This window comes from Nelumbo nucifera, chromosome 4 (assembly GCF_055504915.1).
Source record: "Nelumbo nucifera cultivar China Antique chromosome 4, China Antique-T2T, whole genome shotgun sequence".
In the NCBI taxonomy this organism is placed as follows: domain Eukaryota; kingdom Viridiplantae; phylum Streptophyta; class Magnoliopsida; order Proteales; family Nelumbonaceae; genus Nelumbo; species Nelumbo nucifera.
Window position 1 is genome coordinate 19,569,446 of NC_142652.1, and position 12,535 is coordinate 19,581,980.

General features: G+C 31.6%; 1 protein-coding gene across 1 annotated transcript; it reads right to left on the reverse strand.

The window, feature by feature from the left end:
- Positions 1–8,382: 8,382 nt before the first annotated feature.
- Positions 8,383–12,411, reverse strand: LOC104597998 (Tetratricopeptide repeat (TPR)-like superfamily protein). Its single transcript, XM_010259836.3, has 2 exons — positions 12,190–12,411; positions 8,383–11,624 (listed from the first exon to the last, which is right to left on the reverse strand). The coding sequence occupies exon 2, from the start codon at positions 11,360–11,362 to the stop codon at positions 9,242–9,244; it is 2,121 nt and encodes a 706-aa protein (XP_010258138.1). The 5' UTR covers positions 11,363–11,624; positions 12,190–12,411; the 3' UTR covers positions 8,383–9,241.
- Between the last annotated feature and the right edge of the window lie 124 nt (positions 12,412–12,535).

The window sequence follows — 12,535 nt, forward strand, 5'->3', positions numbered from 1 at the left end:
TAATTGATATAAGTGAAATTAGTTATTTACAATATTATTTAGTTCTTTATATAATATCATTATTTAAATTTTAAAATATTATTTATTTATTGAATTTAACAATCCATAAAATTATAATTTATACTATTATTACATAAATTCATTATTAATTTTGTAAAATATTAAATTTTTATTAACTTCAATATTATGTTATAATTATTTTTCTACTTTTAAGAAAATTTTTAAATTTATTACATAATTTCGTTTTTTCACTATATAAAATATAGTTATGTTAAATATTTCGTTATTTAAAATATTTAGTCATTTAAATGTTTAATTTTTTTTGTCTTTGAATTTTATTTATTTTAAAGTTATTACATAATATTAAATATTTTGTTATACAATTATTTAGCTATTTCTAATATATTTTTATAAAAGATATTTAGTTATTGAAATATTTAAATAATATTTTTTTAATGTTAAACTTTACTATTTGTATACCATTTGAATTGAATAATCTGAAAAATCATAAGTTATATTGTTAGTACATAATTTTGTAAAAAATAAAATTATTAGTAATATGAATATTATTAAATCTATTAGAATTAACATTTTATTTTAATAAATACTTTAAAGTTATTAAAAAATTTTGGTAGAATATTTAAATAATTATTAAATTTTTCATTTCAAACTTTCTTTAGATAGATATAGATAAAAAGTGGGGGAGTGGATAAATAGGAATTAGAGATAATTTAGGAGATAGATAAGATTTAAGATAATTTAGAAGACAAATAGGAATTAGAGATACTTTAGAGATACTAAAACACAACAGTGTAGAAAATTTCTACTTTTTTTAATTCTTTATTTTTTTAACTCCATGTCATTTTTGAAAGAACCAATGCGATGCTCTCCTTCCAATAAAAAAATTACCCAAAATTTCTCTCTCTCTCATATATATATAATAGCAAGGACCCGTGCAATGCGCGGGCTTTGTTAAGTGAAACTAAACAATAGAAATACATAAGGATATATAATTGTTTTATATTTTAACTTTTTAATAACCAATTAATCGAACTTGACCCGATAATAGATATATATTAATATTTTATATTTTAAATATAAATTTTTAATATGGAAAAGTGGGAAAATTCTCATGTTTCTTAGTCTAAAATATTTTATATCATAAATTTACTTTTTAATAATACCATTGTAATTTATTAAATTTAAATTTAATTTTTAAGTTTAAATCTTTTTAACAAATAAGCCAAACCCAAAATAGACACAAACTAATACAACCTGAGTTGGCAGATTTTCACTAAAAGTTAGTTGATTTTTGGTAACAAACTCCCCACTAGACCAGGTCGATTTGGTTGGTGAAAGAACCTGCAACTAAACTAAACCCATCCTTAAACACCCCTAATTTCAGCTAAATTAATACTCTAATATCTAATAAATAACAATAGCTTGATCTTCAATAATTATTGAAAATTTATAGTAAAAATACACAATTATTGAAAACAAATTTATAATGGAAATACAATAGATATCTAAAAAAATACAATAATTAAAAATATACAATAAATACTAAAAAATATTAAATTAAAAATCAATAACAAAAATACAATAAATACTATAAATTAAATTTCAAAAGTTAAATAATAGTTTTTTAATCTCCAATAATTATTTACAACTTTCTATTAAATAAAAAAAAACAAAAATAGATTTATAGATAATTATTGAAAATATATTTATAAAAAATGCAATAAATATTAATTTTAGTATATATAATTATATAATGAATATACACTATAATTGTAAAATTATTACTAATAAATATTAATTTTATTTGAAAGTTATTCTTTATAATTATTAATTGATATAAGTGAAATTAGTTATTTATAATATTATTTAGTTATCTAAATAATATTTTATTTATAATTTTAAAATATTAATTATATTGAATTTAATAATCTATAATATTATAATTGGTACTATTATTACATAATTCGTTATTAATTTTGTAAAATATTAAATTATTATTAATATAAATATTACGAAATATATTATAATTAACTTTCCACTTTTAAGAAAATTTTTAAATTTATTACATAATTTCATTATTTTAACTATTTAAAATTTGGTCATGTTAAATGTTTCATTATTTAAATATTTAAATAATATGTAAAATATTTAAAACTTTTCATTATTTGAATAACATTTAAATTGAATAATTTGTAAAATTATAATTTATATTGTTACTACATAATTTCATGATGAATTTTGTAAAAATATAGAATTATTAATAACTTGAATATTATCAAATCTATTATAATTAATTTTTGTGTTTTGAATAAATATTTTAAAGTTAATATATAATTTTGTTCTAATATTTAAATAATTCTGAAATTTTTTAATTGAAACTTTCTTTAGAGAGTTCGGATCTCCTACCCACAGCTTCCTACCCACAGTCCTTATCCACTCCACAAATTTTGGACACATGTCCACTGGCATGTGCCTCTTCTTCACATGTGCAGAATTCAATGGGATGTAATGGGACGACGTTAAGTCTATACCTCCAAAACTCACCCATTAACCCAATTATTTTTTAACCTAAGAATAATTAATCTTTCCCCTTCCCAAGAACCCTAGTAGTCTCATTCTCTCTGTTCCATTCTCCACAGCGTACTGTTCCAGGAAACTTCACTGACATCTGGCAATCGGCAATTGGCAACGTGCTTGTCAATATCCTATTCTCTCCATACTCCTCCATCAGTTAACCTTCTTCTTCCATTCTCCATAACATCTTGTTCCAAGAATTTTCACCGGCATCTAGCATCCAGCAACCGGCAACTGAAGACGTGCTCACTGACATCCTATTCTTTGTATACTCCTCCTCCATTGCTTAGCCTTGTTTTTCTTGTCTCCCACGGCAGTGTGGTCCTCTTCCCAAGTACAAGAAGAAAACTCTGATGGTTAAGCAACTTCATTGGTGTTCCATTCTCTCCATACTTGTCCCTTACGGATTAGGTCAAATGGTATGTGAGTTTCAGTTTTTTGGATTCTTTAGTCCATATAATAAAACTCTTTGCTGGAACTCCACGAAACTATGGGATCAGTATCCTCCATATTGTAGCTTTAGGTCGTATATTTGGAATACCATGCAATAATACAAGAAAACCATCATTATGGAAAAAAATAATGTGAGAATAAATTGAGGAGATCATGGTTTTTAAAACCAAACCGGTTAGGGGTTTGGTTATTGGGTCGAATGGTCTGATCGTTCGAATCGAACGCTCGGCCTGTTTTGACAAAAAAATAAAAAAAATAAAAAAAGGTCAAAACCGTTCGAATGGTTTGAACAGTTAACTACCCGGTTCAGCGATTCGCTGATCAAAATCAACGGTTTTGGGGGGAAATCCGGTTTTTGGGGAAAACGGAACCGGCCAAGTGACTGGTTCTCGGTTTTTCCGATTTGACTGTCCAGTCTGGTCCGGTTTTGAAAACCATGGAGGAGATTACTTTGCCTGACCAAAAGAAAACAGAAAAATAAGGGAATCAAATAAAACAAAGCATAATTACCGATGAGAAGAACCTGGTTGGAAGAACTATAAAAAAAAAATAATGCTCAATTTCTTCTTGTATTAGTTAAAAGATTCAAAGTATTGACATGTATCGGTCGATACGTATTGTTCCGGGACCCCTCCGATATGCCCCTACAGTGGGTGTATCGGGGGTTTGACCGTTCAGGGGGTGGAGGAGCCCTAAACCGGCCTCCCTGAACCGGTTGCGAAAAAAATTAAAAAAAAAGAATCAAAAGTTGTATCGATTCGCCTGATACACCCATACCGGCATATCGGGCGTATCGATATTTTGAACCTTGATTAGTTGAAGTTGCTTAACCACTAGTGTATTGGTGATCAACATGTCCTTGGTTATCGGGGTTGCCGGATGTCGATGAAATTTTTTGGAATAGGATGTTATGGAGAATAGAAAAAAAAGATTAACCTATGGAGGAGTATGGAAAGAAAAGGATGCCGATGAAGTTTCCTGGAATAGTACGCTGTGGAGAATGAAATTGAGAGAACGAACTATTAGGGTTCTTGGGAAGGGGAAAGATTAATTATTTTTTGGTTAAAAAAATAATTGGGTGAGTTCTGATGGAATGGACTTAACGTCTGTCCCATTACATCCCATTGAATTCTGCACATGTGAAGAAGAGGCAAATGCTAGTGGACATGTGTCCAAAATTTATGGAGTGGGTAAGGACGTGGGTAGGAAGCTGTGGGTAGGAATTAGAGATAGTTTAAGAGAGGATCTGCCTACTAAATTAGAGATAATTTAAGAGATAAATAGGAGTTAGAGATAACTTAGGAAATAAATAGGAATTAGAGACAATTTAGGAGAAAGTGTATTTATAGCAAAAATACACAATTGCTGAAAAATATATTTATAACGAAAATACAATAAATAACTAATAAAAAGCTTTAATACCTCTAAGTTTTTTAATCTACTTCCACTATTTAAATAATATTTATTTTTTCATTTATTTATATTTTATATTCTTAATATAGATTTAGTCATGTTAAATATTTTGTTATTTAAATATTTAAATAATATGTAAAATATTAAAAAAATTTCATTATTTGAATTTTATTTATTTTAATGTTATTATGTAATATTAAATATTTTGTTATATTATTATTTATCTATTTTTAATGTTTTTCATTTATGATATTTAGTTATTGAAACATTTAAATAATGTTTTATTTTTTTATGTTAAATTTTATTTTTATTATTTTAATAAAATTTAAATTGAATAACTCATAAAATTATAATTATTTTGTTACTACATAATTTCATGATGAATTTTGTAAAAGTATAATACTATGAATATTATTAAATATATTATAATTATTTTTTGTGTTTTGAATAAAGATTTTAAAGTTAGTATTTAATTTCGTTATAATATTTAAACAAGTCTGAAATTTTTTAATTGAAACTTTCGTGAGATAAATGTAGATAAAAGTGGGGGAGAGGATAAATAGGAATTAGATATAGTTTAGGAGATAGTTTCTTTACTAAATTAGAGACAATCTAAGAGATAAATAGGAGTTAGAGATAATTTAGGAGATAAATAGGAATTGGAGACAATTTAGGAGAAAATGGGGGAAATTTTGAAAGATTTAATATTTTTTATTATTATTAATTAATATTAAATTAATAATCAAAATTTGTTGTTAATTAACTAAAACTATTCAAAGTTATTGTTAATATCTAAAATTTTAATAATTGTATTTTCATTTAATGTTGATTTACAGAAAAATAATTTTTGTTAATTTAATATGAACAAATATTTTTGAATAAATTTAGTTTTATTAATAATTTACAGTAATTTTAATAATTTTTATTATTTTTAAATGAAGTTTGGATTAACTTTAAATAAATAAAAATAATTATAAAAACTAACATTTTTATTAATTTCACTAATAATTAACAATTATATAGGAATGAAAACGGGGTGGGTTTAGGGTGGGGCACCCCATCCATGTCCCTGCTCGATAATCAAGACACTCAACCCCATCCCCGCCCCGTCCCCAGTGACAAGTGGGTTCAATGCAAGGCAACCACTCCTCAATGCCGGGCGAGTTTAGGGGCAAGGCACCGCACTCCTCATCAAGGATGGGGAACCCTCGAATTTCCCCGCCCCGTCCCTAATATTGGGCAGGTTCAAGTAGAGGTGTAAATTGGGTCGTGTTGGGCCAAGCCTTGGCCCAAGATAGGCCGTGGACCGGGCCAAACTATGAGAGGTCCATTTAAAAAAAAATGAAAAAAGATGTTTAAATTTTTATTTCATACGATTTTTTATGTGTACAATTGTTTATATATACATAGACAGACCTATTCATGGGCCAGGTAGCTCGACGGCCCGGCCTAACTCGTTATTTTTTAGGCTTGTGGACTCGAGCTCAGGCTTTCTCAAATAAGCCCGGCCCGATACTATTACATATATAAAAAAGTACTTATGTTATATATAATAAATATAATATATGTATATATATATATCATATATGCTTCTTAAATTATTAATAAATATCAATTTACTATTAGGAAATATAAATTAGCTTATTAATTTATTAAATTATTACTAAATTAATATAATATTAGTTTATAAAAGTATACTAAAAATAAGACATTTTGTGTATAGATTGGGCTTCAGGCTCGAGCTTCGGGCTTTATATAAGGGCTAGGCTCGGGCTCAAGATCTAGGCCTGATGGTCGGGCCAGGCTCGGGCTCGTGTTAATTATAAAACTATGATTTTTTTACAAATTAAATTTTTTATTTAATTCTAGTATAGTATAAAAAATATATAACATTTCTATATATATTAATATAAAATTTGTTATTTAAATATTATATAATAATATTTACCCTATATGTATATAACTTCCAAGTTGAGCTTATTAGGGGTTATTTAGCTTGGGCCCTATCTTCTAAAGCCATAATTGGACTCCAAAAGTTTGATACTTAATTAGACTTTGGATCTAATTATCCTTGAAAAACATTTAAATTGAATAATTCATAAAATTATAATTTATTTTGTTACTACATAATTTCATGATGAATTTTGTAAAAATATAATAATATGAATATTATTAAATATATTATAATTAATTTTTGTGTTTTGAATAAAGATTTTAAAGTTAGTATTTAATTTCGTTATAATATTTAAATAATTCTGAAATTTTTTAATTGAAACTTTAGTGAGATTGATGTAGATAAAAGTGGGGGAGAGGATAAATAGGAATTAGATATAGTTTAGGAGAGAATTTCTCTACTAAATTAGAAATAGTCTAAGAGATAAATAGGAGTTAGAGATAATTTATGAGATAAATAGGAATTGGAGACAATTTAGGAGAAAATGGGGGAAAGTGGTGCCACTTGGCTAAATATTAGAAAAGCAAATCCCTCCTTCTTTATGGTTGTTAGAAATAGTTAAGCCTATGTTATTTCCTAATTGGTTTAATGTATAATTATGTGGAATAAAACAAATAAAAAATTCAAAAAAAATAGGAAATTAGGAAGGGGAGTTTGGAGAAAGGAGAGGCATGATGATGTGGACTGTCTATATATATATATAGATAGATAGATAAATATGTGACAAAATTAAAGCATCCATATGCTCACTTAGGGGCCGTTTGATAACAGATGAAGTTACTGAACTGGACGATTTATTGCTTGGTTTCTTAGAGGATAAAATAATTAAATAATAAAATATTTTAGATTATATCAAATTACGCAACTTAAACTTCAGCCATTAAGGAGCCCCAAACCTACTTAAAATCTTATTCAGTAAGGATGCATTTTGCATTCCTTATTTTAAGGACTTAAATCCATTTTGCAGTTAAAATGCTCATATGAACACTGAGTTTTAACAGCAAAAAGGAGATAAGTCCTTAAAACAAAGAATGACAAAGCAATAAGCTTTTCAGTTCAATAACTTTAGCTGTTATCAACGGCCCCTAAATGTTACACAACTCTTTTCCAGCTGCTACTGTTAAGCAGCTAAATTTAAGCTAAAGCCTTACCAAACAGGTTAGCAAACCCTATTTTACCTTCATAGCTTTTGGTGTATTTAAGGTTGTATGTTTTTTCATGATCCAAAAATCTACATCCAAATAGAAATTTTGTTTAGATAATTACTTTTTTATCAGCTTTGTAATTAATTAACCACAAGTTATTTCGTCAACTGCATATCGCTTTAGCTTACACCGAGTATTTCATTTCTTTGAAGCCCGTAGATGGGATATGCCCAACCCCACTTTTTTTTTCTTGACTTCTTTAATTAGGGGGACCCCTTTTCTGTTGGCTGAGTTGGATCCAGAAAACAATTGGGACTGATAATGATCTTCTAAGCTTAGCTTTATTTTGAATTCATTGTAATTTTGTCATCAATAAGAATTCCAGTATGAATTCTTATCATACTCCCTATTCCTTTTTATGAGACCTTACCATGAAGTACAAGCAATATTGTAACTGGGATACAAGTTCTCATTCATCACCCATGACAAATTATTATCTCTACCCATCTATTACCATATTTGCAGAAGGTGACTGTGCTTTTGGGGACAGGCGGACATCCATACTCGGATTTTCCTTTTAGATAATTAAAACCATCATTCCAGTTACTTTTTGGTCATAATTATATTTGTCCACTTGATTTTGTCTAATCTAGATGTACCAAATTGATTGGTACTGTGTCTAGGAACTATCCAAAATTACAGTAACAATTCACCATTTTGTCTTGTTTGATTCACTTTTGCAAATGTTCTCAGCAAGATATTTGTTTCATCAGTTTGCATTTCAGAATAACATGTCTATTCTTTCTTATAAGCATCATGGTGTTTACAATTGAAATGCTTAGATTTCTATCTCTCCACTGTAAATACAATAACAACTTTTAACGCCTCCCCCCTGTAGGTTCCCTCTTTGACATTGTGAATTCCTTGCTTTCCAGAAAGGATGAGAATCCTGGAAGCAGGCTAATGGCAAAAATATGAGAAATCTTGAATCTGTATTTTGAAGCGAAATATTTTACAAAGTTGTTCAATGTAATAAGATTAAGAGCATAAAAGAAACACAGTCCAATGTGTTTTCAATGTCAGCGAGATTTATTTGTCTTGTGACCGCACATGCCCTGTACTTGCAGGTTGCAGCTACTTATAACCATGCATGTCGATCCGTTGTCAAAATCAATGAGCACATTATAAATTGAGGAGGCAATGGTCAGAAAGCTTGTAGCAGTGCATAGAAATGAAATATGATCATTGAGAACCTTTCATTTGCACAGAAGTGGTAACTGGTTGATGGTTATTCTACCTACCTGCATTGACCAATCAATCGCTCTTTGTTCAATCAAAGGGCTTGCCTAGCACTTAAAACAATCCTGATTTTTTTTTTTTGACGAATACTTTAGACCCTCCAGATTGATGACTACAGAGTGACATCTTGTCTCCTTGGGTATAGATGATAGGAATATCTTGGCAGCAAAATTCAGTTCCGAGTCCTGAAGTGATGCATTGATATTTTAGGTATTCCACAAATTCTAGTGCATGAATACTTGAATAATTGTTATTGGATCATGGAATAATGGAATCACCCCATCTAACCATTGTCGCTTGCCCTTCTCTTCACTTTTTTTGCCACAAAGACCTCTATTGTTCATCACCTCATTGTTGCAAACGCTTGATTGATGAACCATGTTTACTTGGCAGCATTCTGATTCATGGTCAGCTTCTTCTGCCTAACATTTGAGAAACTCCCATTCATAGAAGTGGTTAGCTTAGGTGCATCAAACACATTTCTAACCTCAATCAAGCTGAAACCAGGTGTTTTTTGTAGTCCCATTTCACTCATCATATTCCTTACATTCTGTGCTTTATCCCACCTTCCTACAGCACCATAGATCTTTGACATTAACACATAGTTGCCTGTGTTCTTTGGTTCTAGTTCAAAGAGCCTCTCTGCAGAAATTTCTCCTAGTTCAACATTTTCATGAATCACACAACCACCAAGTAAAGCACCCCACACAGCAGGATTGGGCTCAAAAGGCATTGCTTTGATCAACTCATAAGCTTCCTTCAGCCGACCTGCCCGGCTGAGAAGATCAACAATGCAAGTATAGTGATCAGCCCGAGGCTTCATATGGTAATCACTGATCATGCATTTGAACAAACGAAGTCCCTCATCCACCAAACCTGTATGGCTGCATGCATCCAACACAGAGGTAAAGGTGACCTCATTTGGTTTCAATCCGGATTGCACCATCTGATCAAAAAGCTGAATGGCAGACTCACCATGTCCATGCATTCCATAACCAGCTATAATTGCACTCCATGACACTATATCATTGTCATTTTTGGGTATACTATTGAAGAGCTTGTGAGCGGAATCTAAGCTTCCACACTTGGAATAGATGTCAATCAAACCTGTAGTGGTTTTGACTCTTGTATGGAAACCAGACCTGATTAGGAAGCAATGTATGTTCTTTGCTTGTTGCAAATCTGCTAGATCAGCATAAGCAGGAAGGATACTGATCAGAGTTGCATCATCAGGGTCCACCCTATCCATCCGCATTTGTTTGAAAAGTTCTATTGCTTCTCTTGCAAGTCCATTATAAACATACCCTGAAATAATTGCGTTCCATGGGACCGTTCTTTTTCTTGAAGTGCTCATGAAAACTTGAAAACTGAGGTTCATACAGCTGCACTTTGCATACATGTCAATCAAAGCTGTCTCTACAGTAACATCCAATTGAAGTTCACACCTGATCACCCTTCCATGTAAACACTTACCATGCTTCAGAGCAGATAAACTTGCAGCAGCCGAGAGGAGAACAGCCAAGGTCACAGTATTGGGACTTACTCCTTCCACCTGCATCTGATGACAAAGTGCCATCGCACTTCTTGCATCATCATTCAGAACATAAGCTCCAATCATGGTAGTCCATGAGACCACATCCCGTTCAACCATCTCTTCAAAAACCATTCGTGCCTCATCCAAGCTACCACATTTTCCATACATATCCACCAACGAGTTCCTTACCGAAATGGCAGCCCCACATCTCTTCACTTCCATCAATTCATGAATACACCTCCCTTGCTTCAAATCCTTCAAATAACCACAAGCTGGCAACACCGAGACCATAGTGGCAGGATCAGGTTCCTCACCTGAGTCTATCATCCAATCATAAAACATCAAAGCTTCCTCAGGACACCCATTCCGAAAATACCCATTTATCATGGTGTTCCAAGATACTGCGGTTCGCTTCACCATTCCATCAAAAATCCGTTTGGCAGCCTCCTTTTCGCCACAGTTCATGTACATCGCCAATAGGGAGTTTTGAACATACGTATCTAAACCAAACCCGGTTGCTAATGCTCTGCAGTGAACCGACATACCCATGTCAAGCCACAATAAATCACCGCAGGCTTTGAGCACAAAAGGGAATGTGAAATTATCGGGTTGGTGTTCTCCAGACGCAAGCATTTCAACAAACAGCGTGAGTGCATCTTTTGATAAACCTTTCTGAGAGTACACTCTGACCATCATGTTCCATAATAACGAGCTTCTATAAGGCAAATCCTCGAACAGCCGACGGGCATATTTGATGCCTTCGCAAAATGCATAAGTAGCAGCCAGTTTGGAGCGAAGACGCGCGGAGTGATCAGACATGAGAAGCCCAGAAGTGATGGTGTGTGCATGGAGTTGCTTGGTGTTTGTAAGAGATCGAGTGGTGGCGTAGAACTGCAGGAGAGCCCCACATTGTGATGCACTAATAAAAATGTATCTGGACTTGGATAGAGCCTGAGATGGGCCATTCATGAATCCAAATGAACTGAGCTTAATGTTGCAAAAAGCTCGAGCTAACAAGGGAATCTAGGGTCGAGCCTCGAAATGTAGATTGGAACCATGGGAGTTCAATCCTGATCCAATGATTAGTATTTGGTGAATTCGAACTGCTAATCTGCAGCTTAGACAAATAGGCCTCGAACAGTCGAACTGAAAAGGTCTTTCTGACTGGAGCTCATGAGAGAGAATTCAATCCGAGTCCGGATCTCCTGCACAGTCCGTTCTACACAACTTCCTGCAACCAAATACATCAAACATATTAAACGATCTCGAAAGCCCCTGTGATGAACCAATTTTTGCTAGTGTGCAATTACCAAATAGTAGCTACAGTATCAAACATAAAGGAAAAAGAGTAATAGAACAGAGAATCTCTGTAAAATAGTATGGAATCACCAAAGGATCCACATCATAAGCAAAAACAGAAAGAGTATGCATTAATGAAGAGACACTTGAATTGTGCACGCAGAGGTTAGGGAGAATGGAATTATGACACTAAACCAAGTAGAGTAATAAAAAGAATAGTAAACGAAATCTAATGGGGAAAATCAGTCCCGTAATACTAAACCAAGTAGAGTAATAAAAGAAAAGAAAAATAATCCCCAAAAATTTCAGATGAATGCGTTGAGAAAATGTCAATGTAATTGCAGAGAAAAGGACAATGAGAGGATGATTAGTTAAACATAAACCAGAAAGAAAAAACATGAAAACCAGTCAACTATATCAATACGAATTCAAATTCCAGAAATGACATTAAAATCCAAAAAATAAAAATCAATGGAAGTTGATCAGAAAACCACAACCAATGACGTTCTCAGTTGAAATCCCCATCTGGGTCAGAGAGGAACCGAACTTCAAACACCTGTCTTACGGGCTCCATGTGAACACTTTCACCTGGGTAAGCTGCAAACACGTTAGGATTGAAAAGATGCACAATCACTCCATATAATCTACTAAAACATGAAACCGATAAAAGATTTATTGAAAATTTCCGATAGTTAATCTGTACTTCCAAATTACTACCACAATCTACTATCCGAACTTTTAAAACGCGACAATCTGATGTTTGCCGTTAATCAGTCGTTAAATGGCATATGGAAAGACAAAAATGCCCTTGAAATATAATTTAATTTTCTTTTATCAACCTAT